Consider the following 25,369-nt stretch of genomic DNA (forward strand, 5'->3'; position numbering starts at 1 on the left):
ATGTAGTTCTTCATGGAGAGAACAGTGCATCAACTTGTCCTCTACCAGTAGATGGCACTACCTGTGTTTATAAAATAACCTGCCAATTCTTTGTCAATTCTTCAATGCAATTTATGTAAATTAATACACCCATATAAATATCCATTAGCAAATGTCATGTACTATAATCATTCTACAGGTGTGATAGCTTTTAATGTGGCAATAAAAAACAAGTAAACAGTTTCTCAGTGAGTATTTATTCAGTAAAGATTCAAAGTGTAGAAAGGATGATACAACAGTGCTTTTTGATCAAACTATTTCATAAAAGTTAAAGTGATCATAACACCGTAAGTCCAGATTTGTTTTCATTATTTTTCTAACCAAAATAAATTGGTAACATTCACAAGTGCATACACTGCTGGTAGGAGATCGCCTCCAATTTGGATGGTATAGCACCGTTCTTCGCTTATTTAGCAGCTTATTAGAGATGCAGCTTTGTAGGATTTATGTAGTGACTACGTTTGTATGAAAATTCAGTAGAGTGAAAAGATCTCTTCATTTGGCTCTCTAGCTAGCACAATACCTACCTCTGTGTCCTCCAGGGTAATTTGATCAAATTTACCTTTATTTTATAACATTTGCCAGTAATGATATTTGATATTATTACAGCTGAATGTTAAGCTTTTCCAAGAATACAGAAGCAGCATATTTTTTTTATTCATAGATGTAGACCATCACATGAGTGACTAATGCACTGGCACCTTGTTTTGATCTCAACATCACAGCAGCTGGAAAGCTATAAGTGATGGGCAGACCAGTCATAAATGCATGGACAGACTGAGTAAGGCAACGTTTGCATGACAGGCTTCTTTTATGTTTGGGTTTGCAGATGAAGCCAGGGCAGTATTGATTCTGTTAGCGCTCTGCCAATATCTTTACGCTGGGGCAGTGTGGTTTTAGCATTGCTGTCTGCTAGTCCATTGTATTGTCTGTTGCGTATAGCTGAACTGTTAAGTGATCACCAACATTTATACAGAGCTAAATAAAACTAAAGGCTCAATTGCTTCTGGACTTACAGTGACTATAGAAGAAGAGTAGGAATAGGGAAAAAAATGTTTTACAGAGAAAAGTAAAATTCAAGACAGTGAAGTACAGGTTGCTAAAAAAAAGTAAAAAATATCACAAAGCCAACAATAACATCTCCTAGACACTTGTCATTTTGTCCAGTAAACAAAAACCCTCTATAGTGCAGTTTGAATCATATACTGTACATCCCTCTCCCATCTTCCCTCAAGTCAGTTGTCCAGTCAGTGTGCGCCTCCTTTCTGTCTCATGTCTTACTGCCCTCTACATACATCATCCTATTCACCACATGACCACAAAGAAGCATGAAGAAAGGCTTGAACATCACAGGACTCAATGGTGAGAAGTTATTTCTTTAGAGGATGGCAGGAAGTGATGGTATAAGGGGGGGGGGTATTCACAGTTACAGTCCAACGGTCCAGCAACAATCACATCTGCTGTCATAATGAACACACCAGACCATGGCCATCTGTAAAGCCGGACAGCCAACCCATCCTGTACCTCTAGTACGTTTGGGCCACTCCATCAGACTTCAAGCAGCTCTATCCTCAGACGATCCCTGAAAACACGTGCACACAACACGCGTGCACACATGTATTAGTACAATATTGTTCTGATTAAATTACATTTCCCATGAATACACGTCATATTAAGTGTCTTTAGAATCAGCACCGTCAACAGGTGGTTGGAAATCAGAGACTATGTTATGTAACAGCCAACTCATAAAAGACCATTTTCATGATTTATTCACATATATTAGCACTCTCTCTTAATCTATAATTCAATGGCCCAGACTCCAACTCTTCTAAAAATACACAGACCTAATACACAGACCTTTGATTGTCTGTGAAAGCCACTCTGTATGAGTACCCACACTCCCTCCCCGGGTTTTTTTGCTTCTTCAGAAATCACAGTAACAACTACAAACTTAATTTTCAGTTTACAAAGCCCTAAATAAACCATATCCAGTTTCAGAACAATATATAGCTACTGTAGAAATCAACAGTATAGTGTTTGACATTCTGTTATGGCCAAGGAGCAATATTAACCTTTGAAAAATCATCATCATCAGTCTCAAAGAGCCTGACAAGTAAACAACTGACCTAACATATACAGTACATTCCATGAAGGTATGGATTGAGTCATTTTCATTAGACAACGGTAACTGATAGAACTCACCTGGCCTCCGCCTGCTTCTCCCCAAAGGCCTGACTGCTAACCAGCTGAGGGTGGTCTTCCTCCCTCTCTGCCCAGTGACCATGTAGTTCTTCTGTCTCCACAGCTCTCCCTCTCTCCCCAGTCTCCTCTGGCTCTGTTGCACTCAGCAGTGGCCTCTGTGTGTCTGCGCCCCACCAGAATCCCAGCTGCCCCGAGTGGAGCTCCTTAGGTCCTTCATCAAGCTGCTTGTTCACCTCCAGTTCCACTAGTTTCCTATTAACCTCCTGGGGATTGATCAGTGCCCCTGCTTCAGAGTCTCTGTGGCCCTTTCCTTCCTCTCCCTCTACTGGTGGGCACTGGTAGCCCTCCAGCCATTTCAGCTGGCCGTTCTGGTGGATGTAGCGGCTGTCGCTGAACCAGCGGACCACCTCTGGATTTGGCAGGCCCGTCATGATACTCAGCTCCTCATACTGCTGGCTGCTGGGCCACAGTGTGCTGGTGAATGCCTGCCTCAAAAGGTGCACCTGCTGGGGGCTTTTCTTGGATGGGTGTGACCGGTCTGAGACATGTGTCTCAGACTTGAGCTCTGGAGGGAAGGCCTCTGAACCAGGTTTGGCAGCTGGATCGCTCACCATGAGCCTCTGCAGGTTGATCTTGATGGGGTCAATTTTTAGTTCAGGGCAGGTTCTGTCGTCCCCAAAATGGTCTTCCTCTTTGATAAGCTGCCGCAGGACTGAAAAAGCTTTCATAGGAACCTCCTTGATGCATTTGCCATCCTTAATGATGGATATGCTGTTGCTGATACTGCTGCTTTTGGTAATGACACTGATGCTGGTGTTTTCGTTTTGGGCTTTGCTGGCAAGGTTCAGGTTGTTGACACTGTCATTATTTCTAGTGCTGGAGTAGCCACTGCTAAAACTGCCATTTTTGGACTTGTGGATATTGTTGTTGTTACTGTCATCATCGCTCTTTGTTGATGTGTACTGATCCTGGTTAGCTGTGTTTCCATTGCTATGAATGTTATAGGCGATAACGTTAGATTTGCTGGTGTTACTCATGATCACTTTACCTTTGTTGCTGCTGTTGCTGAAGCCTTCCAAGAAAGATGCAATGCTAATATGTCTTCTGCTTTGATTGTTTGGTTTGTCATGGCTGTCAGTGCTCCAGTCATCTTTATTGCCAATGTTGGAGGAGCAACTGACAATGCTGTTGCTGGAACTGATGTTGTTCATTGGTTTCCTAGTGCCATGGTCCCTGTCGTTACTACTGATGGAGGAGTTACTACTGATGCTGCTGCTACTACTGCAACTACTACTGTTACTGCTGCTACTACTGCAACTAGTACTGTTACGGCTGCTTCTGCAGCTGGTGCTAATGACACAACTGTTTCCCAGCCTCAGAGCAACAGTCTTGTCAGACTCCTGGCTGGCCACAGTAGTGGGGATAGTGTTCCTGGCCACTACCTGTGTTGTTCTGCTGACTACAGTCTGATATTTTGGGGGGATCATGGTTGGGGTAGCATAAGAGACCTTAGTGGTGACCGGGTGACCAGCGGCTGACATGCTAGCCGAAGTGGATATGACTCCAGTATGCCTGCTCACTACACTGCCATGGGTCACCTTGGCAGCCTGGTGGCTGGGGCCCACTGGAGCAGGCCGGGCATGGACAGTGTGATGGGTCACAATATGATTTGTGTGCCGTTGCTTGGGGGGCTGTTTTTGGGGTGCTGCTCCTTGGAAGACCGTGTTGAACATCTTCCTCCTGGCCTCCTCTATCTCCTCGGGGGACCAGCTGATCCCCTGTTTGAGTCTCTGGGCAGTGAACCACAGTTTGATCTGCTCCTCTGGCCAATCAGAGACCACAGTCAGGTAGCAGAGCTCAGCTTTGGTCGGGTAGGGGAACTTACCAAAGGAAGTCTTGAGAAAGCTGCTGGTGTCCATGGCAGCATCATAAGTGGGGATGCTGCTCAGGGGAATCATCACCTTTGGAAGGTTTTTGCTGGAATCTGAGATGGAGGAGAAGGTGGGAGAGCTGTGCTGGTGATAGGTTTGATTGGGCACTGTTGTTGTTATCACATGAGTGACAGGGTTTCTCAACATAGCAGCACCACCGGTCCCACTGAGAGACCCATTTTGTAGTTCAGGCATATTCATCAACATGGTGGGGTCTGTCCGCTCCATTTTCTTCCCAGTGTCTATCCTCTGCACCTCCACCGTGTGGGAAACCACAATCTTCTTGTGTTCTCCCTTGGCCTTCATCACCCTCACTATAGGTGTTTTAGTGAGAAAGATTGCAGTATCGCTCGAGTCCTCCCCATTGGTGGTGAACAGACTCTGCTCTACGGTGGTCGCACCATCTCTCTTACTGACATGCAGGGAAGCGGAGACAGAGCCCCCTGACACCCCAGGGTGTGCTTTAGCATTGTGCAGGGCCAGGGCCTCAAACCTGACCACTGACACGCCACAGTTCAGGCAGGAGAAGCAGGGTTGGGCCCTGAAGTCTATGTGGCAGTTGTGCAGGTGGTCCAAAAAGTAGTTCAGCTCTCTGGACTCAAAGCGGCAGGGTGTGCAGCTGTATGTGCTACCTTTCTGCCATTTGTCACCCCTTTCAGATCTGGAGGAATCATGGGAGAAATGGCCTCTGTCTTCTCCAGATATACTGAGGATGCTGTCCTCTGGGATTGTGGGTAGGAGCTCAGGAAGGCAGCCAAGTATGATCTCCTCACGCATGTGTTTGCTTTTGGATGTGATCATACAGGGCACTGTTGACTTCCTTTTGCTGGCCATTGTAATGTAGCTGTGTGCAGATGATGGGTGACTGACTGGTTGTCCCGTATGGTAACGGAGGGCGAGTGGTTTGTGGATAAGGCTGAGAGTTTAAGTGTCATGGGCCAGCCGCGATGACTTCACAGTGTTGCTTCATGTTTGCCCTCAGCTTCTGGGGCTCCTCTCACACGATGAGTTAGGGTTAGACTGTTTTAGCAGTTCACTGGGAACCTATAGGAGAGAAAACAGAACAAATATGTGATAAGGTAAATCATTCCTTATAAGAATAACACCACACACAATTGGTTATTAGCTATTTAGTTATTTTTACACTGTCAGTAAAAAAACGATGGTTGTATCCTATCCTTCTATATGGGTCCTTAACCCCCTACCCATACCATCAGCGAGTGTCTAATGATCATCCTGATCATGTGCCTCATAGTAATGCCAAACTCTTCTGCCAACCTTGGACGAGAGCCACTGTTCACATTTGAGCCACTGTTCACATATTTAAGACGTTTGGTATGAGTGTTGGCACACACACACATCCATGCAGAGGCTTCATACCCATAGGGGACACAGGGGCATGTGCACCCCCAGATCTGTCCGGTTTAAGAAATTATTTATTTATTTTAAAAAAATCTCTCTCTCTGTAATACCTAGTGCATTCCCCAAGAGAGGATGGCTTTCACTTCAGCAGTAATACATTCATGAACTTCTTTGAAGAAAAGATCATGATCATTCGAAAGCAAATTACAGACTCCTCTTTAAATCTGTGTATTCCTCCAAAGCTCAGTTGGCCTGAGTCTGCACAACTCTGCCAGGACCTAGGATCAAGAGAGACACTCAAGTGTTTTAGTACTATATCTCTTGACACAATGATGAAAGTAATCATGGCCTCTAAACCTTCAAGCTGCATACTGGACCCGATTCCAACGAAACTACTGCAAGAGCTGCTTCCTGTGCTTGGCCCTCCTATGTTGAACATAATAAACGTCTCTCTATCCACTGGATGTGTACCAAACTCACTAAAAGTGGCAGTAATAAAGCCGCTCTTGAAAAAGCCAAACCTTGACCCATAAAATATTAAAAACTAATCGGCCTATATTGAATCTTCCATTCCTCTCTAGAATTTTTAGAAAAAGCTGTTGCGCAGCAACTCACTGCCTTCCTGAAGACAAACAATGTATACGAAATGTTTCAGTCTGGTTTTAGACCCCATTATAGCACTGAGACTGCACTTGTGAAGGTAGTAAATGACCTTTATTTGGTGTCAGACCGAGGCTCTGCATCTGTCCTCGTGCTCCTAGACCTTAGTGCTGCTTTTGATAGCATCGATCACCACATTCTTTTGGAGAGATTGGGAACCCAAAATTGTCTACACGGACAAGTTCTGGCCTGGTTTAGATCTTATCTGTCAGAAAGATATCAATTTGTCTCTGTGAATGGTTTGTCCTCTGACAAATCAACTGTAAATTTCGGTGTTCCTCAAGGTTCCGTTTTAGGACCACTATTGTTTTCACTATATATTTTACCTCTTGGGGATGTCATTCGAAAACATAATGTTAACTTTCACTGCTATGCGGATGACACACAGCTGTACATTTCAATGAAACAAGGTGAAGCCCCAAAATTGCCCTCGTTAGAAGCCTGTGTTTCAGACATAAGGAAGTGGATGGCTGCAAACTTTCTACTTTTAAACTCGGACAAAACAGAGATGCTTGTTCTAGATCCCAAGAAACAAAGAGATCTTCTGTTGAATCAGACAATTAATCTTGATGGTTGTACAGTTGTCTCAAATAAAACTGTGAAGGACTTCGGCGTTACTCTGGACCCTGATCTCTCTTTTGACGAACATAACAAGACTGTTTCAAGGACAGCTTTTTTCCATCTACATAACATTGCAAAAGTCTGAAACTTTCTGTCCAAAAATGATGCAGGAAAATTAATCGAGGCTTTTGTAACTTCTAGGTTAGACTACTGCAATGCTCTACTTTCTGGCTACCCAGATAAAGCACCAAATAAACTTCAGTTAGTGCTAAATAAGGCTGCTAGAATCCTAACTAGAATCCCAAAATGTGATCATATTACTCCAGTGCTAGCCTCCCTACACTGGCTTCCTGTTAAGGCAAGGGCTGATTTCAAGGTTTTACTGTTAACCTACAAAGCATTATATGTACGCTACGGTCACAAGACGCAGGCCTCCTAATTGTCCCTACAATTTCTAAGCAAACAGCTGAAGGTAGGGGTTTCTCCTATAGAGCTCCATTTTTATGGAATGTCCTGCCTACAAACTCGGTCTCAACCTTTAAGTCTTTACTGAAGACTCATCTCTTCAGTGGGTCATATGATAGAGTGTAGTCTGGCCCAGGATTGTGAAGGTGAACGGAAAGGCTCTGGAGCAACGAACCGCCCTTGCTGTCTCTGCCTGGCCGGTTCCCCTCTCTCCACTGGGATTCTCTGCCTCTAACCCTATTACAGGGGCTGAGTCACTGGCTTACTGGTGCTCTTTTATGCCGTCTCTAGGAGGGGTGCGTCACTTGAGTGGGTTGAGTCACTGACGTGGTCCCCCCCCCCCCCCTTGGGTTGTGCCGTGGCGGAGATCTTTGTGGGCTATACTCGGCCTTGTCTCAGGATGGTAAGTTGGTGGTTGAAGATATCCCTCTAGTGGTGTGGCGGCTGTGCTTTGGCAAAGTGGGTGGGGTTATATCCTGCCTGTTTGGCCCTGTCCGGGGGTATCATCGGATGGGGCCACAGTGTCTCCTGACCCCTCCTGTCTCAGCCTCCAGTATTTATACTGCAGTAGTTTATATGTCGGGGGGCTAGGGTCAGTCTGTTATATCTGGAGTATTTATCCTGTCTTGTCCTGTGTGAATTTAAGCATGCTCTCTCTAATTCTCTAATTCTTTCTTTCTCTCACTCAGAGTACCTGAGCCCTAGGACCATGCCTCAGGACTACCTGGCATGATGACTCCTTGCTGTCCGCAGTCCACCTGGCCGTGCTGCTGCTCCAGTTTCAACTGTTCTGCCTGCGGCTATGAAACCCTGACCTGTTCACCGGACATGCTACCTGTCCCAGACCTGCTGTTTTCAACTCTCTAGAGACAGCAGGAGCGGTAGAGATACTCTCAATGATCGGCTATGAAAAGCCAACTGACATTTACTCTTGAGGTGCTGACTTGTTGCACCCTCGACAACTACTGTGATTATTATTATTTGACCATGCTGGTCATTTATGAACATTTGAACATCTTGGCCATGTTCTGTTATAATCCCCACCCGGCACAGCCAGAAGAGGACTGGCCACCCCTCATAGCCTGGTTCCTCTCTAGGTTTCTTCCTAGGTTTTGGCCTTTCTAGGGAGTTTTTCCTAGCCACCATGCTTCTACACCTGCATCGCTTGCTGTTTTGGGTTTTAGGCTGGGTTTCTGTACAGCACTTTGATATATCAGCTGATGTAAGAAGGGCTATATAAATACATTTGATTTGATTTAGTGCCATGGTCCCTACAGTCTGATATTTCTAGGGTGATCATGGTTGGGGTAGCCACCTAGCAATTTTATGAAGTTAGCTTTAGCTAGCTCAGATAGGTTGCCAACCTCATAACTACCTGCCAAGAAGCCATTTCAGGCTATCAATCAAGTTAGAGTAGCTAGCTTGTCCAACTACCGTAGCTGGCATGCCTGCTGCAAGGTTGGTAGACTTGAGAAAAGCAAGCAATAACTAAATGTAATGAATATGTTTATCAATCTTTTACCCAGATTTTTGCTGAGATGCATAGAAGCATATATACAGTGGGGAGAACAAGTATTTGATACACTACTGATTTTGCAGGTTTCCCTACTTAGAAAGCATGTATAGGTCTGTAATTTTTATCATAGGTACACTTCAACTGTGAGAGACAGTATGATTTTTAAGTAATTCATTAGCATTTTATTGCATGCAATAAGTATTTGATCACCTACCAACCAGTAAGAATTCTGGCTCTCAGAGACCTTAGTTTTTCTTTAAGAATCCCTCCTGTTCTCCACTCATTACCTGTATTAACTGCACCTGTTTGAACTCGTTACCTGTATAAAACACACCTGTCCACACACTCAATCAAACAGACTCCAACCTCTCCACAATGGCCAAGACCAGACAACTATGTAAGGACATCAGCGATAAAATTGTAGACCTGCCTAAGGCTGGGATGGGCTACAGGACAATAGACAAGCAGCTTGGTGAGAAGGCAACAGCTGTTGGCACAATTGTTATAAAATGGTCTGGGGCTCCATGCAAGATCTCACCTCGTGGGGCATTAATGATCATGAGGAAGGTGAGAGATCAGCCCAGAACTACACGGCCGGACCTGGTCAATGACCTGAAGAGAGCTGGGACCACAGTCTCAAAGAAAACCATTAGTAACACACTACGCCGTCATGGATTAAAATCCTGCAGCGCACGCAAGGTCCCCCTGCTCAAGCCAGTGCATGTCCAGGCTAGTCTGAAGTTTGCCAATGACCATCTGGATGATCCAGAGGAGGAATGGGAGAAGGTCATGTGGTCTGATGAGACAAAAATAGATATTTTTGGTCTAAACTCTACTCACCGTGTTTGGAGGAAGAAGAGGGATGAATACAACCCCAAGAACACCATCCCAACCGTGAAGCATGGAGGTGGAAACATCATTATTTGGGGATGCTTTTCTACAAAGGGGACAGGACGACTGCACCGTACTGAGGGGAGGATGGATGGGGTCATGTTTCGCGAGATCTTGGCCAACAACCTCCTTCCCTCAGTAAGAGCATTGAAGATGGATCGTGGCTGAAGCCAGGGCAACTATGGAGTGGCTCCGTAAGAAGCATCTCAAGGTCCTGGAGTGGCCTAGCCTGTCTCCAGACCTAAACCCAATAGAAAATCTTTGGAGGGAGCTGAAATTCCATATTGCCCAGTGACAGCCCCGAAACCTGAAGGATCTGTAGAAGGTCTGTATAGAGGAGTGGGCCAAAATCCCTGCTGCAGTGTGTGCAAACCTGGTCAAGAACTACAGGAAACGTATGATCTCTGTAATTGCAAAACAAATATTTCTATACCAAATATTAAGTTCTGCTTTTCTGATGTATCAAATACTTATTGCATGCAATAAAATGCTAATTCATTACTTAAAAATCATACAATGTGATTTACTGGATTTTTTTCCGCGTCTCAAAGTTGAAGTGTACCTATGATAAAAATTACAGACGTCTACATGCTTTGTAAGTAGGAAAACCTGCAAAATCGGCAGTGTATCAAATACTTGTTCTCCCCACTGTGTATATATACACAGTGGGGAGAATGGTGATATACGGTTTAAATGTACGAACCACCAGTCGGGAGGATACAGACAGCTCAATAATGCAAGGAATTAAGCATAATGATTATGGCTCTAGATTGCAGGAAAAAGCTATTTCAGGTGTTTGAAAAATGTTAAATTCTCCAACATCCGGATCGGGGGCCTATACCCCTTCCAGACCAACCCCCAGCCATCCTCACGTACTTTGTGCCCCGTCAGATTTTTGGGGTGCATGATGCCTATCCATCCATGAATACCCCCTTTGTACTTTAAAACACTCACGCATGGCGTTCCTCACAATTGCTTAAAATTTCACATATGCACACACACCCCTTAATGCAGTTTGAAACCGCTTCAGGACACAGGTCAGTGATTTCCGCTTATTCTGTTTCTACAGTTATGTAGCTAAATATCTCATAATGATTGTTTCTCTGAGCACTCTATCATATGTAACAACATTCTGAGCACAAAAACAGAATCAGAAAGTGAGAACACGAATCGGCTTCTCTTACTCACTGCACTCTTGGTGAACCCTACCCTCCCCACACATATTTTTTCTCTCTCTCTATATGTGTTTATGTCTCTCCCTCTCTCTGCCTCTCTTGCTGTGAATTTGTTGATGTGTGATGTGGTGTTGAAAACTGCTCTTGATTCATCTAGTTCTCAGAGATATCATGATGCTTTGGTAGATAGACATGTGTAAGCTCTCTTTAGCGAATGTTCATCATCATCCTCATCAGTGCCGCTCTCAGTACTTAAAAGTATTTATTACAAGGAGTGATATTACTTTATATATTACAATGGAGCCCACTGCTCAGTATGCAGAATGAGCACACTATTACATTATTGAAATCTTAAGTCAAATGATTTACAGTCATCCGCATTCTCTTGAACATGGCTACACTCCTGAAACAAAACGATATGTCTTCAGCCAGTGAAATTGAATGGAGTCACTTGTATGCATTCACCATGGCTTGCTGGTCAGTAAATTAAAAAATGAACCTGTTCCAGAATTTAAAATCCCAAATGACTGCCCACAATACATGCTGATCCCAGATGGGCTGTGACGTCCTTTTTGTAACTGCCTCTTTTTATTTCTAATGACGGCTCCCTTTCAACAACAACAAAAAAAACACCACAAAAAAATAGGTCACCAGCCTCTTATGCAGTAATCCCGGTTTGCTGCATACAGACGTGGGCATTTGCTGTATGTTTAGCCAGCGGAGAGGTCGTTATACAGCACACAATTAACCCCTGACAGCAGGTTTAGTGAGTGCATTCCATTGAGACTAAGGCTATAGCTCTCATGCAAGAGTCTGGTCTTCTCGTGCTCATCTAATTAAATGTGATGCTATGGTTTTAGTATAGTGTGGACAGTGGATGGGCAGCAGATGAAGTTAAGTTACTGGTTATGATACCGTAGTTAAAGGAAAAATCCACTAAAAACAATGTTTTGGTGTGTTTTTCATTAGTCTACTGTTGATACTGTCCCAAAATGGCAGCCAAGCACGAGTGCTCAGTGTAGTATGCTTTTATCATCTAGACTTTTAGGACGTGTGAGTTCGCCAATTCCATTCAAAAAGTATCCTGAAGTAACCTGTCTAGACTCCATCACTTAATGACAAATAATTCTCTCTCATTACGGAGTCTTCTCTAGCCACTATGAACAACATGATCTTGCATTGACTGCAGCAGGTCGTAACGGTATTGTTTATTGTTGTTCTTAAAATTCAAACTATATATTGCGCAACATTTGCAAGCCCCACATGTTCCATTACGTTGTAATGGAAAATATTAATGTTGTTTCCAACTACCAATCAGCAACTGTGCCATAAATCCGGCTCTATATTGAACGTTGAGATTGCAGAAAGCAAATGACAAGAGTGGCAAGGAGTGGAATGTTAGCTAAAAAGACCGGTATAACCAAACCAAAAGAGAATGGTACTGATGCTGCGTTCAAAACAACTGGGAACCCGGATATCTCCGACTTGGAACTCGGAATTCCAAGTCGGAAACTCAGGCATCTTTCTAGAGCTCTTGCTTTCCGACTTGAAGATCACTGAGGTCATGATTTGACCTTGTTCTTTTCCAAGTTCCCAGTTGTCTTGAAAGCACCATCAGACTAGCTACATCATGATGATGATGCAAGTGACGAATGGTGCTATCAAGACAACTGGGAACTTTAGAAAAAAACAAGGTTGAATCATGATCTCAGTGATCTTCAGGTCAGAAAATCCGAGGTCTAGAAAGATGCTAGATTTTCCGACTTGATGGGCTTCCCTGAATCTATAGTGGCACAGCCTTAGACTACTGCGCCACTAAAGATTCTGGGTTCGATTCCAGGCTGTCACAGCCGACCGCGACTGGGAGATCCATGGGACGGCGCACAACTGGCCCAGCGTTGTCTGGGTTAGTGGAGGGTTTGGCCGGCAGTGATGTCCTTGTCCCATCGTGCACTAGCGACTCCTGTGACGGGCCGGGCACAGTGCACGCTGACACTGTCGCCAGGTGTACGGTGTTTCCTCCGACACATTGGTATGGCTGGCTTCCGGGTTAAATGGGCATTGTGTCAAGAAGCATTGAGGCTTGGTTGGGTTGGGTTTCGGAGGACACACGGCTCTCGACCTTCGCCTCTCCCGAGTCTGTACGGGAGTTGCAGCAATGAGACAAGACTGTAACTACTAATTGGATACCACGAAATTGGGGAGAAAAAGGGGTAAAAAAATACAAAGGCCATGCCATTTAAAAAAAGACCATGTGATGGAAAATAATGTTATCTGAGCACTAATAAGTTATTTGATGTAGCCTGTGTGGATGTGGTCCAGGACAGGAGTTTGTGCTGAGCAATATTCTAGTGGCAAGACAGCCGTTGCCCTGGTATCTCTCCTCCTAAAACATCAAATTTCCTGCATGACAAACCAAAGACAGGCCAAAAGTTGAGCAAGGGTACATAAAGAACCAGGTCACCTTTCAAAAGAATGGGGTGCATTATCTAGCGAGCAAGACGTGCGATCAGACACAAGACAAGGGCTTCCCAGACAGGGACTGGAGCCAATGAATGGTGCACTCTGAAAAGAGGGGCCTCGTGTTTCAGCGCTGAAGGAGACGACTCAGACGAGCACCGTCTCCTGGTGTGTCATATGTCCCGATACTGGCACTGGCTCTATGGCTGAGATTAAAAGAGTTTCATCTCTGGTGAGTACTGATCTAAACTGAAGCAAAGTGACAGAGCTCTCAGACAAGCTCTTAGAACACCTCCTCTCACTCTTCACAAGCAAAGTCCTCGTATTACCTTGTGTGCTCAACTCAGCCAGCATGATTTCATTTCAAGAGACTACTTCATGTTTGGCTTTTTAGAATAAAATGTTAAGAAAAAATGTGGCTTCATATCTGAAGGGGTGTAAAAGTGGTACAAATTCAATAAAATAGCCCATAGGCACTCGCACTGTTGACATTTGCAAACGGATTGGTATTTGCAATGCCATGTCGCTGGTCACATGACTGAGGAGTGAGGGGACAGAGAAGAACGACATAGGGAAAGCAGACCCAGACAGACAGCTGGGTGATTATGACAGAGAAAGTGTTTTAGTATTCCACTTCCTCCAATACACGCACACAACACACACCCTTCTTGCCTGTTCTCTTCAACATCGTTTTACACCAAAGCTTTCAAAGATATTTCTCTTTAAACTCAACTGCCAGTAAACAGTGTGTGGTGCTGCAGTCACACAAGGGCTGATGAGAAATCTTGGCTGTTTTATGACAACATTTGTTTTCCATATATTAGCATTTCAGTGATCCACAGCTGTCTTGAAAGTCTGACAGCCTCAGCTTGCTTCACGGGTTTTGAGTTGAAAATCAACAGAAACTGTGCCTGGCATAAGTGGGTGTGGGACAGACAAAACAGTTCCTGATAGACACACCTAAACAATAGGAAAAATCTGTTTAGGAGTACATCTTCTGCCAAATGTTCATTAAATAGATTAAAGTCATGTGAGTGGATCTACTGGACATCCAAATATAAGTCAGAAACAGATAGCAATTACTTCCCTGAACAAGGAAGATGTTGGGAACAATGGCGTCTCATTTATAAGAGAAACGTGATCCTTATTTAGACGACTGTCCGTCAACTTGCCATTGTTCAATATCCTGCATGTCTGCTGTGTCTATTATGATTTCTGTGTCTAGTAATGTGTGTTTGACTGAATGGCTGCGACTTAGTTTGCACATCATCATTTAAGTGTATTCTAATGGGTTAATGTTTGTATGTCCATAATATCCACATTAACTACAGAGTTGTAAGCTCCACTGTCACACCTTCAGCCAAGGATGCAAGTGGTTAACCCAGTGTATCAGTCTTCAGCATCTGGTCGTTTGTATGCCCCTTAATTCTGTGTTTGACTGTGTCTTCAGGGCGTGTGTGTGTATTTGTCTGTTCTATGTATTTATGTGTGTACCAGTATATGAGTAAGGGTGTGTGAACGTGTGAATGCCTGCTGAGAGACGCAGGTGTTGTCAACCGTCTCCTCCTTGCCCCCCTTACCTCCATGACTGCAGCCCGGTCCGCTGGGAGACCAGTCGGCGGTGCCACTCATGTGTTAACATTGCCATAGCAACCCCTCTCTTCTCCTTGCCCACCACACCACACACAGAGGAGTCTCTCGACTACACCCACCAGACGCATTTACGCACACACGCACACACATAAATGACCACCTTTTATGCCAGGCAAAGGACAAAGTTAATCCTCCTGCTGTGCCATCTTTGAAAATGCCAGTCTTGGCTTAGCTGTTCCGGACCATTGTGGTTGGGTTGGCCAGTGGTAAAGACACCTTCTCACAACGACAATACAAAAATACCTGCTCGACTGCACAGTCCACTCTACTGATTAAGTGTTTGTGACGACAGTCCTTTCATAAAAGACAAATGTGTGATATATACATTGCAAAGGACATCCTGTCAGTGTCGTCTTGTAAAATTGGCACAGAGGTCTGAGGACTGGGGTATTGCAATACAGTATAATGTACACTGCCAAAGCATCTCTTGTTCTGTTCAAATGTATTTTCATGTCATCCATCACAATCTTATATTGTTCACCAAAGCCTTCCTCTATGGCCTGGCTGAATGACAGACCAAAAATGTGTAAAAACAATCCTGAGTAATGAGAACCTATTTCTGTGTTTTTTTTAAATGAATATATCTCCTTCAGTTCTGTATCTTGGACTCCAGGCCATTGATATGGCAACATAAAAAGAAAAACTAAGAAAAATGGCGGCGTATCGCGCATTGTACTGTCCAACCTAAAATGGCTGACATCACAGCCTCTTGTAAGTACCAGAGCTTGGCAAATGCCAGCTCCTGCTGACCAAACCTTTCTTGCACGGGACAGAGAAAGTGGCAGGGGCTCTCTCCTCTCTAGCCCCCAGTTTTTTTCTTCCACGAGTGCAGAGAAGTTTCTTTTGGTTGGAACTGAGCAAACATGCTGTCTCAGGGAGGCTTTCGATCGCTTTGTGCCTCGATACTCCTAAGACAAAAGCAATACCATACGATGAATAGGAGAGAATAAGAGCAAACCCATACAGAGTGGTATAGACTTTCAGACCAACATAACAAAGCTCTCTAAGTAGTATGATTATGGGACTGTTTTTGTGAGGAGGGGGAAGTATGCTGTTATCACGAATATGGTTGTTTGTACAGAACTGCTGGGAAATAGATCTGGTTGGCATTAGATAGCTGATTTTCCTCTCTGAACTCGAGGAATGTTATACACTCGATGTCAGCTAAAACGGCAAATCACGACCATATGACCTCCTTGAGGGTGCTCTGGCAATGACTATACGGCACAGTGAAACCTAAGCCAAAGACATAAAAATACTATCTGACTGGTGTCAATAGACAGAACATTTAATCCTCAAGTGGGTATATTCGTACAGTAACTAAGGAGTGGCATACAAGGATGTTTTTTGTAGAGTGGGGTGGGCACTCTCTGCCCATTACACAGTGTCTGTGTATACAAACACTCTCTGTTATGGCCATAACCAAAACTGTGAGCTGTTCCTAATTGCAGGGAGTCAGGATAAAAAGCAATATGCCTGGCCTCATTAGAACAGTTCCGAGAAGGGAGATGGAAGAACATTCCCAGGGATCCACAAAGGGAATTGACATTCCCCCAGTGTAACCACCTAGAAGAGTGCAAACCTCTACACAGACACACTCACTGGACTAGGCTGAACCTAGCTAGCCTAGAGGAGCCAAGCTATGGGAGCTAGCTTGTCTAGCTTTGTATTAGTCAGTAAGGAGAGACATCTGCCAAGCATAGGAGCAGAATGAGGCTCTTTTACGAACTTCATGCATCTATGTATTTTGAGGGGGCAATAATGGTCAAATTAGGTGTCTGCATATTCATTCTAGTTTAATAACCTTAAATGATATTTCCTATACCACTGGTAACATGACATGCTCCTTCAGTTCCAATGGGCATGATGCCCCTGGCTCATTGCATGTGCATGAATCATTCACACATTTCCCCTGATTAGAAGGTTGAATATTTAAACCAATAGTTTTCGGATGAATATTTTGTGTTGCTCATTCAAGAGGTAGAAAGTGTAGGCATGATGGCCAGCTAAGAGACAACAACAAAATGTGATTTTACAGGGTCAATTAATTGGCTTACACATGAATAATGTGCGCCGTCTTGTCTGTTTTAGTGAGATTGGAATCGTGAGGAAAAGTTTACAGTGTGCAATATTCTGACAGTTTGACACACATTAAAAAAGACAGACGAAAACATGATGACAGCTCCCAAAATGCAGTTGATTGTCGAGCTCTAAGCATCAACGCAAGGCAGTAACAGGTGGGAAAACAAGATTGTTCAACACATAGGCTAAAACAACAATGTCTGCAATTAAACATCATACATTAGCCTACTGAACTGATTCATTGAAAGGAAGGATTAACGTCGCTTTAAAATTCATAGATTTAAAAAGGAAGACATTTTGGGTAGTAAATCCAGCCGGACGTCTTTGGTCGTCTAAATTAGACTACCCGACATCACATCCAATAAGATTATGTATTCGTTATATAAAAAGTCCTTAGAACTTGGATACTGAAATAGTCAGCACCGACTCGCTCAAAAAGCTGGGGAAATATTCAGCGTTGTGCAATAAATTAATCAGAAACGTCACATTGTAGCGTGCGACAGGGCAAGTACAACGTTGAGTAGACTACATTCTTGAAACTGTAACAAAAAGTCGAGTTAACCCTTTCACTCCAGTAGCCTGTTGGCAAACATTGGCTCGGTGTTTGGGCTATTTGCGACTATCTTCAACTCATACTGTAACGTTAGAATAAAACATATTCCCAAAAATCCTAACTCGGCACCCCCCACCTACTGTCGCCATTTTATATATTGGCGACTTCATATATACTGCCTAGACTACAGCACCAGATACAATTCAATAGCCAGAATTGGAGTAAACTATCTGTGATTAAACAAAAATAATTAGAGCTATTCTATTGTAGGCTACACGGAAAAGTGTCCTTACCTTGATAGTTGGACCGGGGTAAAATGGAATACGACATTAATATAGAAATGATTAATATTAGATTAGCTCCGTTCGTTGCGCTTTGAGAGGAGGGGGGTGGATCCTCTCCTCAGTTGAACCCGATAAACTGGCGTGAACCCGTCCGACAGTGACCACAGCAAGGTACATTACCTCTCCTCGCACACTGTATGGACAGAAAACAACTGTGGTCGGCGGCAGGACGAGGTAGCCAAAAATGATACGGAGTGTATTTCCTATGAACACGTGATTCAGAGCGTCACCCAACATCCTAAACCCTTTCATCTAAATTTTGGAGAAGGGCGGGGGTTGGACGGTGAATGTATAGAGATACGCTCTAACGAAGCGAAAGTGTTGGACACGAACCACGGTCGGTCATAATTTTGATGTCTGCCTGTTGAAAACTGAAGTGTATTTGAGAATTTGCCAAAGATGTGGCTTAATAATTTTGACGTCCTTTCCTATCAGAAAAGGTCTTACCTGCCACATAATGAAAGCAGTCTAGCCTAATGAATAGGCTACATAATAATGAGGTAACTCTGTTTTGCCAATTTAACGTGTGTTAAGGCGCCTCGTCTGTCGAACCACAGGAACGTTGAGAGTGAGATTGTCCCTGAATATCAAAAAGGCCTGCTCAGCGTAGTGAATAGTGCGCGTAAAGGGGTGGATAGCTCATGCCACAAATATGTCGCACCGACGCGCCATATCCTATTTCTATTTACATTTTCCAGCTTTACTGACTCAAGATTCATCGAGGGACAATTCATCTGAGGTCATAGCTAGCTAGCTTCCCTGGTCCATTAAACAAATAAGGTATACCAAAGACTAGGCTCTTACTCCTTGGTTGGTTATACAGTACGTGTGCGTAAAAATAAGGCACCATAAGTGGCAATATGGGGACATTGACTCCATCATTTGCATTGCCAGATGATAATTATTATTTTGATTGCCAACATGTTTCATCTTTTGAATTCAATTCAGGAATACATAGACCTTATCAATCACTTTAAATCATGCCGGGCTGGTATTATTTTTAAATATTAGGAATCAATGTCATGATAAATCAGCAAATTAGACGTGCTATTTTATCATCATATGATATAGCTTACTTCAGACCAGGCCTATACCCAAAGGCCTACCGCAAACCTTCATCGTGTCTGTAAAAATGTACATGGTCTTACTCCTTGGTTATAGACTTGTGGTAAAAACAGAATGTTCCAATATGTGGCATTGGGACATTGCGTCCATCATTTTAATTGCAAGGTTAATTATTAATTTTATTGCCAACTACACTGTTTAAACGTTTGAATTATTAGGCATAAACTACACATACATGATCTATACCATGATACCACAACTAACATAACTTGATAACACACATGATTAATGATTACGTGGTCTCCTTTTAAATATTAGTGACATAAATGTCGCCAGTCAGATAATTAGGCTTGTGCTTAGTTTTATAATCATATGATATAGCCTACTCCTTCAGTGATTTTTCGTAGTGTCAAAATGTACTGTCGTTCTACAGTAGGCTAGTCCGGGCATTTGAGGTCGTGACTTGAGTGGATACTGGATAGGGTTTGTTTGCCTCCAAATTCAAACTGCTGGCCAATGAGCGAGCGCTTATAGCGGAGTGACAGGTGTATAGCGCAGGCTTGTCTGCACGATTCTGGTTCCTAACTTTCGAGTAGCCAATACTGACTACGGATGGGCTGGAACTGAATAAATTGCTAAATACAAATTTGCTTCTTCTGGCTAGGCTACATTATATCACGAGGGACACTGAATTGAATGGTTACTGTCTATTCTAAATAGTTCACTTAACGTTATGGCTCTATCGCAATGTTTGGAAGATTCACCTGTAAGGTGGCCGTCAAGAAGACAGGAAAATGATTTGAATGTAAAGGAGTTATACAACGAAAGGCACCGACTGGCGTTAGAGGAACTTATTTCAGGAGGAGTTGATTCGTTTTTGGGATTTCTAAGAAAAGAGAGAATACCGAACTTTCTCTCTGATGACGAGATCAGACGCATTGGCTGTGCTGCGGTGGTTCCACGCGGTGTGTCCCTCCACGCAGAGGACGTGATTTTTGAACAGTCGGTAAGCAGCTCCATGGATTGCTCCTCGGTCACTTACTTCCCCGAGGTCTCGGACGTGGAGCCACCGCTGTTGGAAATCGGCTGGCCCGCCTTTACATCGGGCTCTTACCGAGGAGTCACTCGTGCTGTCGCCCACTTCCAACCCAGTTATGGAGAATGCATCTATAGTTGCAAGGAAGCTGCGAGAAGAATGATTCAAAGTGCCAAGGAGGTAATGCAAAACACTAAAATGGTGACCACAGTAACATCAACTCAATTGTTGAGCTTAGTCGGCTCTGTAGACTACAGTGTTTAATGTTTGCATTTTTTAAAATGTAACCTTTATTTAATTAGGCAAGTCAGGTAAGAACAAATTCTTATTTACAATGATGGCCTTATTTATACAGATTGTTTCAGGACTAGGCCTATATCCAATGGAAAATAACATTTAGCTATTTTACTCAATTTTGTACACCTCAGATGTCAAATTCAAACGATACCAGTCACGTATTGATTGTTTGATTTGAGTCAGATAAGTCAATCGGCTCCTGACCCTGGGTGTGTCTGTTTACTCAAACGTGACCATCCACTCACTCACTAACTGACTGGTATTCTAGGCCTATATACAGTGCATTCGGAATGTATTCAGACGTTGACTTTTTACACATTTTCTTACATTACGGCCTTATTCTAAAATCGATTACATTGTCATTGTCGCCCCCCCAATCAATCTGCACTCAATACCCCATAATGACAAAGCAAAAAAAGGTTTTTAGACATTTTTGGAAATGTATTTAAAAAAAATACATTTACATAAGTATTCAGACCCTTTACTCAGTACTTTGTTGAAGCACCTTTGCAGCGATTACAGCATTGAGTCTTGTTGGGTATGACGCTTGGCACACTTGTATTTGGGGAGTTTCTCCCATTCTTCTCTGCAGATCCTCTCAAGCTCTGTCAGGTTGGATGGGGCGGTGTTGCTGCACAGCTATTTTCAGGTCTCCAGAGATGTTTTATCAGGTTCAAGTTTGGGCCACTCAAGGACATTCAGAGAGTTGTCCCAAAGCCACTCCTGCCTTGTCTTGGCTGTGTGCTTAGGGTAATTGAGGTCCTGAGCACTCTGGAGCAGGTTTTCATCAAGGTACTGTCTGTATTTTGCTCCGTTCAATTTTTCCTCCGTCCTGACTAGTCTCCCAGACCCTGCCGTTACAAAACATCCCCACAGCGTGATGCACCGTAGGGATGGTGGCAGGTTTCTTCCAGATGTGACGCTTGGCATTCAGGCCAAATAGTTCAGGCCAGAAAATATTGTTTCTCATGGTCTGAGAGTCCTTTAGGTGCCTTTTGGCTAACTCCAAGTGGGTTGTAATATGCCATTTACTGAGGAGTGACTTCAATCTGGCCACTCTACCATAAAGGCCTGATTGGTGGAGTGCTACAGATATGGTTCTCCCATCTCAACAGAGGACCTCTAGGGTTCTGTTAGCGTGACCATCGGGTTCTTGGTCACCTCCCTGACCAAGGCCCTTCTCCCCCGATTGCTCAGTTTGGCCGGGGGGCCAGCTCTAGGAAGAGTGGCCGTCTTTTCACTTTCTCATTATGGGGTATTGTCTGTAGATTGAGGGGGAAAATATTTAATCCATTTTAGAATAAGGCTGTAATGTAACAAAATGTGGAAAAGGGTAAGCAGTCTGAATACTTTCCGAATGCACTAAATCTTTCTGGGGTCTGGATGAACCTTTATACTGTGATGCTCTTCTCAATAGTCATATTTAAAGTACTGTTGCATTTTCTTATAGTGCTAGATACTTGAAAGGTCAGAGGAAAGAAAGACACTTGTTAGTCACATGTTCAAACTCAACACATTTCTGGACGTGTTTGGAACTGTCAGTTTAATGCAGTTTCCTTACCATCCTGATGAGTTCGCATTCCAGAATGGCGAGATTGATGAAAAGCTTCAACTCCAAGTCTGGTTCAGAGGAGCGCCTACAGTGATAGTACATTAATGAATGTGTCTGAACATGCTTTTCACATGTAATAGTGTTGGTGTGCACTTTTCTTAATGCTTAGCCTTGTGTGTCATCTGCCTCTGTGCAGGTGAGCTGTAGGTAGGTTTACAGCTAAGTGGGAGAAATCAGAGTTGAGTTACATCTTTGTATTTACAGTGAATTTAATTACTCTCTCTGCTTCAGGCCTTATAGTTGATCAGCATCAGTTTCAGAATAACAATTTAGGAAATGCCCCAAATGGCCCTTGATCTGTAAACTATTGAGTTATTGTTGATTGTCCAGATTGTCCATGTCATAGAAACACATTTGTTTGCAGTCCAAGCGTTAAAGATGATTGCCATGGCAGCAGACCACAGTTGACTGCAGTGAGGCTCATCTAGATACACGACAGAGTGTGGCCAAAAGAGGCGCCGCTTAGTGTTTTCTCCTTCTTAATGTTTGATTAAGACCTGGTTTGTGGGCACAAGCATGCATAAGAGCCCATTTAGAGTGACCCCGCCTCACAAATAGTAAGACAGAAGAGCAGCCTCTTTTAAATTTTAAACTGGGTCTATATCAATGGTGCTTTGACTAAGGAATGATTTGATTTACCATTACAGGTGATCGCCATAGTGACAGACTCTCTGACAGACCTGGACATCTTTAAGGATCTCCAGGAGGCGTGCACACAGCGCAGAGTTCCAGTCTACATCCTGCTGGACTGGTCCTGTGTGCCGGCATTCCTCAAAATGTGCAACAACATCAATGTGCGCCTGGACGATCTTAAGGTATATGTTGTTTTGATTCCACCTGTGTTTCATGTCTTATCGCAGATAAGCTGATATTTTATTACTGATTTAGAAGCATGATAATTTACTATTTAATAAGTGACCTGTGACTGGCTTGTATTTCATACTGTTTTTGTTTCATTCCTCAACAAAGCAAATGCGAGTGCGGACCATAACTGGTGGTACATACTTCATGAGGTCAGGGGCCAAGATTACTGGGAAGGTTCATGAACGGTTCATGTTGATTGATGGGAACAGAGTGACTACAGGCTCCTACAGGTAAAGACTTCTTGCTTTACTACCATATAATTATATGCAGTATAGCATTGAAAAATGTCCCAGTTTTTTTACAAGACCCCCGAGCAAAAAGCCTATAAAACACTCAATACTTTCAACTTGTATGAACCTAGGTGCTGTGAGTGACTTTGCCATCCTTATTTGACTGATATGGGGTATAGAACTGTAAAGCCCTTTGCTTACATTCTTAGGTTCAATTGGACTGATGGGAAACTAAACAGCAGCAACATGATCGAGTTGTCTGGCCAGATCACTGAGAACTTTGATGAGGAGTTCCGGATTCTGTACGCTCAGTCCATGCCTGTTATTACCAGGGGCCCAGCCAGTGCCCGAAACAGTGGCTTCTACGACCACCTTCTCATCAAACACCCCGTCACCTCATCCCCTCAGCCGGGCAAAGAGAGGCCCCCAGTCAAGCCTGTCTGTCTGGAAGTGTTGGGGAAAACTGTCTGTCTGACCAGCACACCCAGCCGGGCCCAGGCTGTGGCAGTGCCGCCCTCCAGAGAAATGACTGGGAAGAGCAGCCCTTTGTCGGCCTCCTCCACTATAGGGGAAGACTGGATGGAGCAGCGACACATGCAGGAGGTCCTGGCTGGAAGTGCCACCCAGTGCCTGCCCACAGGTGACCCTACCACTGCCACATTAGCAGTGGATGTGCAGGTCACACCCTCCATCCCTACCTGCTGTCATGTCTCCACCCAGACCAGCTGCCCTGCGGTGGACCTTGGAGTGCAGACTGATCTGACTCAGTACACTAAGCACCTCTCACCCAACAAGGCTACATTTACTCCCATTACCAGCACCACGACTCAGACCAACAACATTCAGAGTGAAGCTGCCGCCTCCTCAGATTCTGTCTCTACCTCCCCCAGGCAGCACCTCGCCCCCCGTGGGGTGGACCGTCGCCCTGCAATCCGTCACTGTACTGCACCCCCTGATGGGAACCTGAGGGAGTGCTTCCGCAAGCTGACCAAAGAGCGTCAGTATCACTACTCCACCATCCGCTCCAAGCTGGAGCACATGGTGACCATGCTGTCCCACCGCCGTGAGCTGGTGGACCTCACCAACATGGCCCTGGGGCCCGGGCTGCACAGAGCATGCAATGCCCAGAAAGAGCGGAGACATAACCCTGGCCTGCTGATGGACAGTGTGGGCATGGGCACATGGCCAAGGGCTAGATGTTTACACTAACAGGACTTACAGGGCTGCAGGGGCTTGAAGGTGGAGGGTGTTGTAGAAACCGCTCTGTGTTTCGTAGGTATACACTACTTGAAACAAATGGGTTTAAAGAGCAATATGACATTTGAGAATTAGTCTTCCTTAGAGTTTAGAATTTGAAAGTATGTGTCACTGTGTCTGTGTTGTGATGTAGCCTTCCTATTTTTATTGTGAATCTGTTCCTTTTCTTTGACCCCTGTTTGAACATTTCTACTTTAGAAACTGGCGTCAAATGGCAGTAGACAGGCGATGGATATACTGTAATTTGCCTTGACTATTTTTGCTACAAAATGTAATGTTTTTAAGTGTAGACATTGTGCAGTAAGACACAATCTATATATGGTTTTGATGATTTAAAAAAATATATTGAAACAATAAGATTGTCCAAAGATTTATTTGAGAAATACTGTAATTACAATTCAGAAATTTATATTTGATGAACATTTTATTATACAGCATTCTAACATTCAGTTTAACTTGTTAGGTTCCAATTTTGAGTAAATAACTCACGGACACTAGAGAAGCTTAACCAAGTTTAATTCTTCCCAAAGAGTTGTTACAGCTGTAATTCAGACCAAAACTCTCTTCACACAAGCACGGATATTTAACCCTTTCTCCTAGGCTGAGTCTCCTTTGCAACTGAACAGCCAATGCATCTCTTTTGCTAGACAGAACTTTAGTGATATCTGTTCTTCCTTACTTCATCTAACCTGACCTCTACCCCAAAGTCCTCACTCCTCCCCAACTCCAAGGCGGTCATGGTTATTGATACCAGACGGTGTCTCTTCTCCACCCAGAGGATCCCCGATTGCTAAAAAGAACATATCCCGACATAATTATACATCACCCTCTTTCCCTCCGTGACATTGTTAGGTTCTAAGCTCTCCACCCGTCTCCCCTACACATTCCCAAAGCCATCTAACTCCTACAGATAACCATTCACTTCTGATGTAAAAACCAGTCTCTATCATCTCTCAGATACCATACTTCTGATCTATCATGTCTCTAGTATAGCAATGTTAAAAGTTTACCCAGAATCGAACAAACTAAATCTGAGTACTGAGAAAGCAGTTACGTGTTATATCAATGTATGTACTTTATTGCTGACGCTTAAAATAAAGGAGTATTTTACATA

General features: G+C 43.8%; 2 protein-coding genes across 4 annotated transcripts; one reads left to right on the forward strand and one right to left on the reverse strand.

Moving 5' to 3' along the window:
* Positions 1–217: 217 nt before the first annotated feature.
* Positions 218–18,127, reverse strand: LOC124003417 (zinc fingers and homeoboxes protein 3-like). Of its 3 annotated transcripts, none has more exons than XM_046311665.1 (3): positions 17,844–18,127; positions 2,242–5,216; positions 218–1,621 (listed from the first exon to the last, which is right to left on the reverse strand). In XM_046311665.1, exons 2-3 carry the CDS (start codon positions 5,004–5,006, stop codon positions 1,588–1,590), a joined length of 2,799 nt encoding a protein of 932 aa, XP_046167621.1. In that variant the 5' UTR covers positions 5,007–5,216; positions 17,844–18,127; the 3' UTR covers positions 218–1,587. The 3 variants fall into 3 exon arrangements, with proteins under 3 accessions (XP_046167621.1, XP_046167622.1, XP_046167623.1); XM_046311666.1 differs by lacking the exon at positions 17,844–18,127 and adding an exon at positions 15,016–15,779; XM_046311667.1 differs by lacking the exon at positions 17,844–18,127 and adding an exon at positions 14,843–14,964.
* Positions 18,069–25,369, forward strand: LOC124003419 (protein FAM83D-like). Its single transcript, XM_046311671.1, has 4 exons — positions 18,069–20,175; positions 22,552–22,719; positions 22,874–22,998; positions 23,208–25,369. The coding sequence occupies exons 1-4, from the start codon at positions 19,693–19,695 to the stop codon at positions 24,205–24,207; spliced, it is 1,776 nt and encodes a 591-aa protein (XP_046167627.1). The 5' UTR covers positions 18,069–19,692; the 3' UTR covers positions 24,208–25,369.

Source organism: Oncorhynchus gorbuscha, linkage group LG18, assembly GCF_021184085.1.
Source record: "Oncorhynchus gorbuscha isolate QuinsamMale2020 ecotype Even-year linkage group LG18, OgorEven_v1.0, whole genome shotgun sequence".
In the NCBI taxonomy this organism is placed as follows: Eukaryota; Metazoa; Chordata; class Actinopteri; order Salmoniformes; family Salmonidae; genus Oncorhynchus; species Oncorhynchus gorbuscha.

Bases quoted from the DNA above. Each gene is read 5' to 3' on its own strand.
- LOC124003417 (XM_046311665.1), bottom strand. From the start codon at position 5,006: ATGGCCAGCAAAAGGAAGTCAACAGTGCCCTGTATGATCACATCCAAA. The intron at 1,622-2,241 runs GTGAGTTCTATC...ACGTGTTTTCAG, and splicing joins GAGAAGCAGGCGGAGGCCAG to GGATCGTCTGAGGATAGAGC.
- LOC124003419 (XM_046311671.1), top strand. From the start codon at position 19,693: ATGGCTCTATCGCAATGTTTGGAAGATTCACCTGTAAGGTGGCCGTCA. The intron at 20,176-22,551 runs GTAATGCAAAAC...TTACCATTACAG, and splicing joins TGATTCAAAGTGCCAAGGAG to GTGATCGCCATAGTGACAGA. The intron at 22,999-23,207 runs GTAAAGACTTCT...TTACATTCTTAG, and splicing joins GTGACTACAGGCTCCTACAG to GTTCAATTGGACTGATGGGA.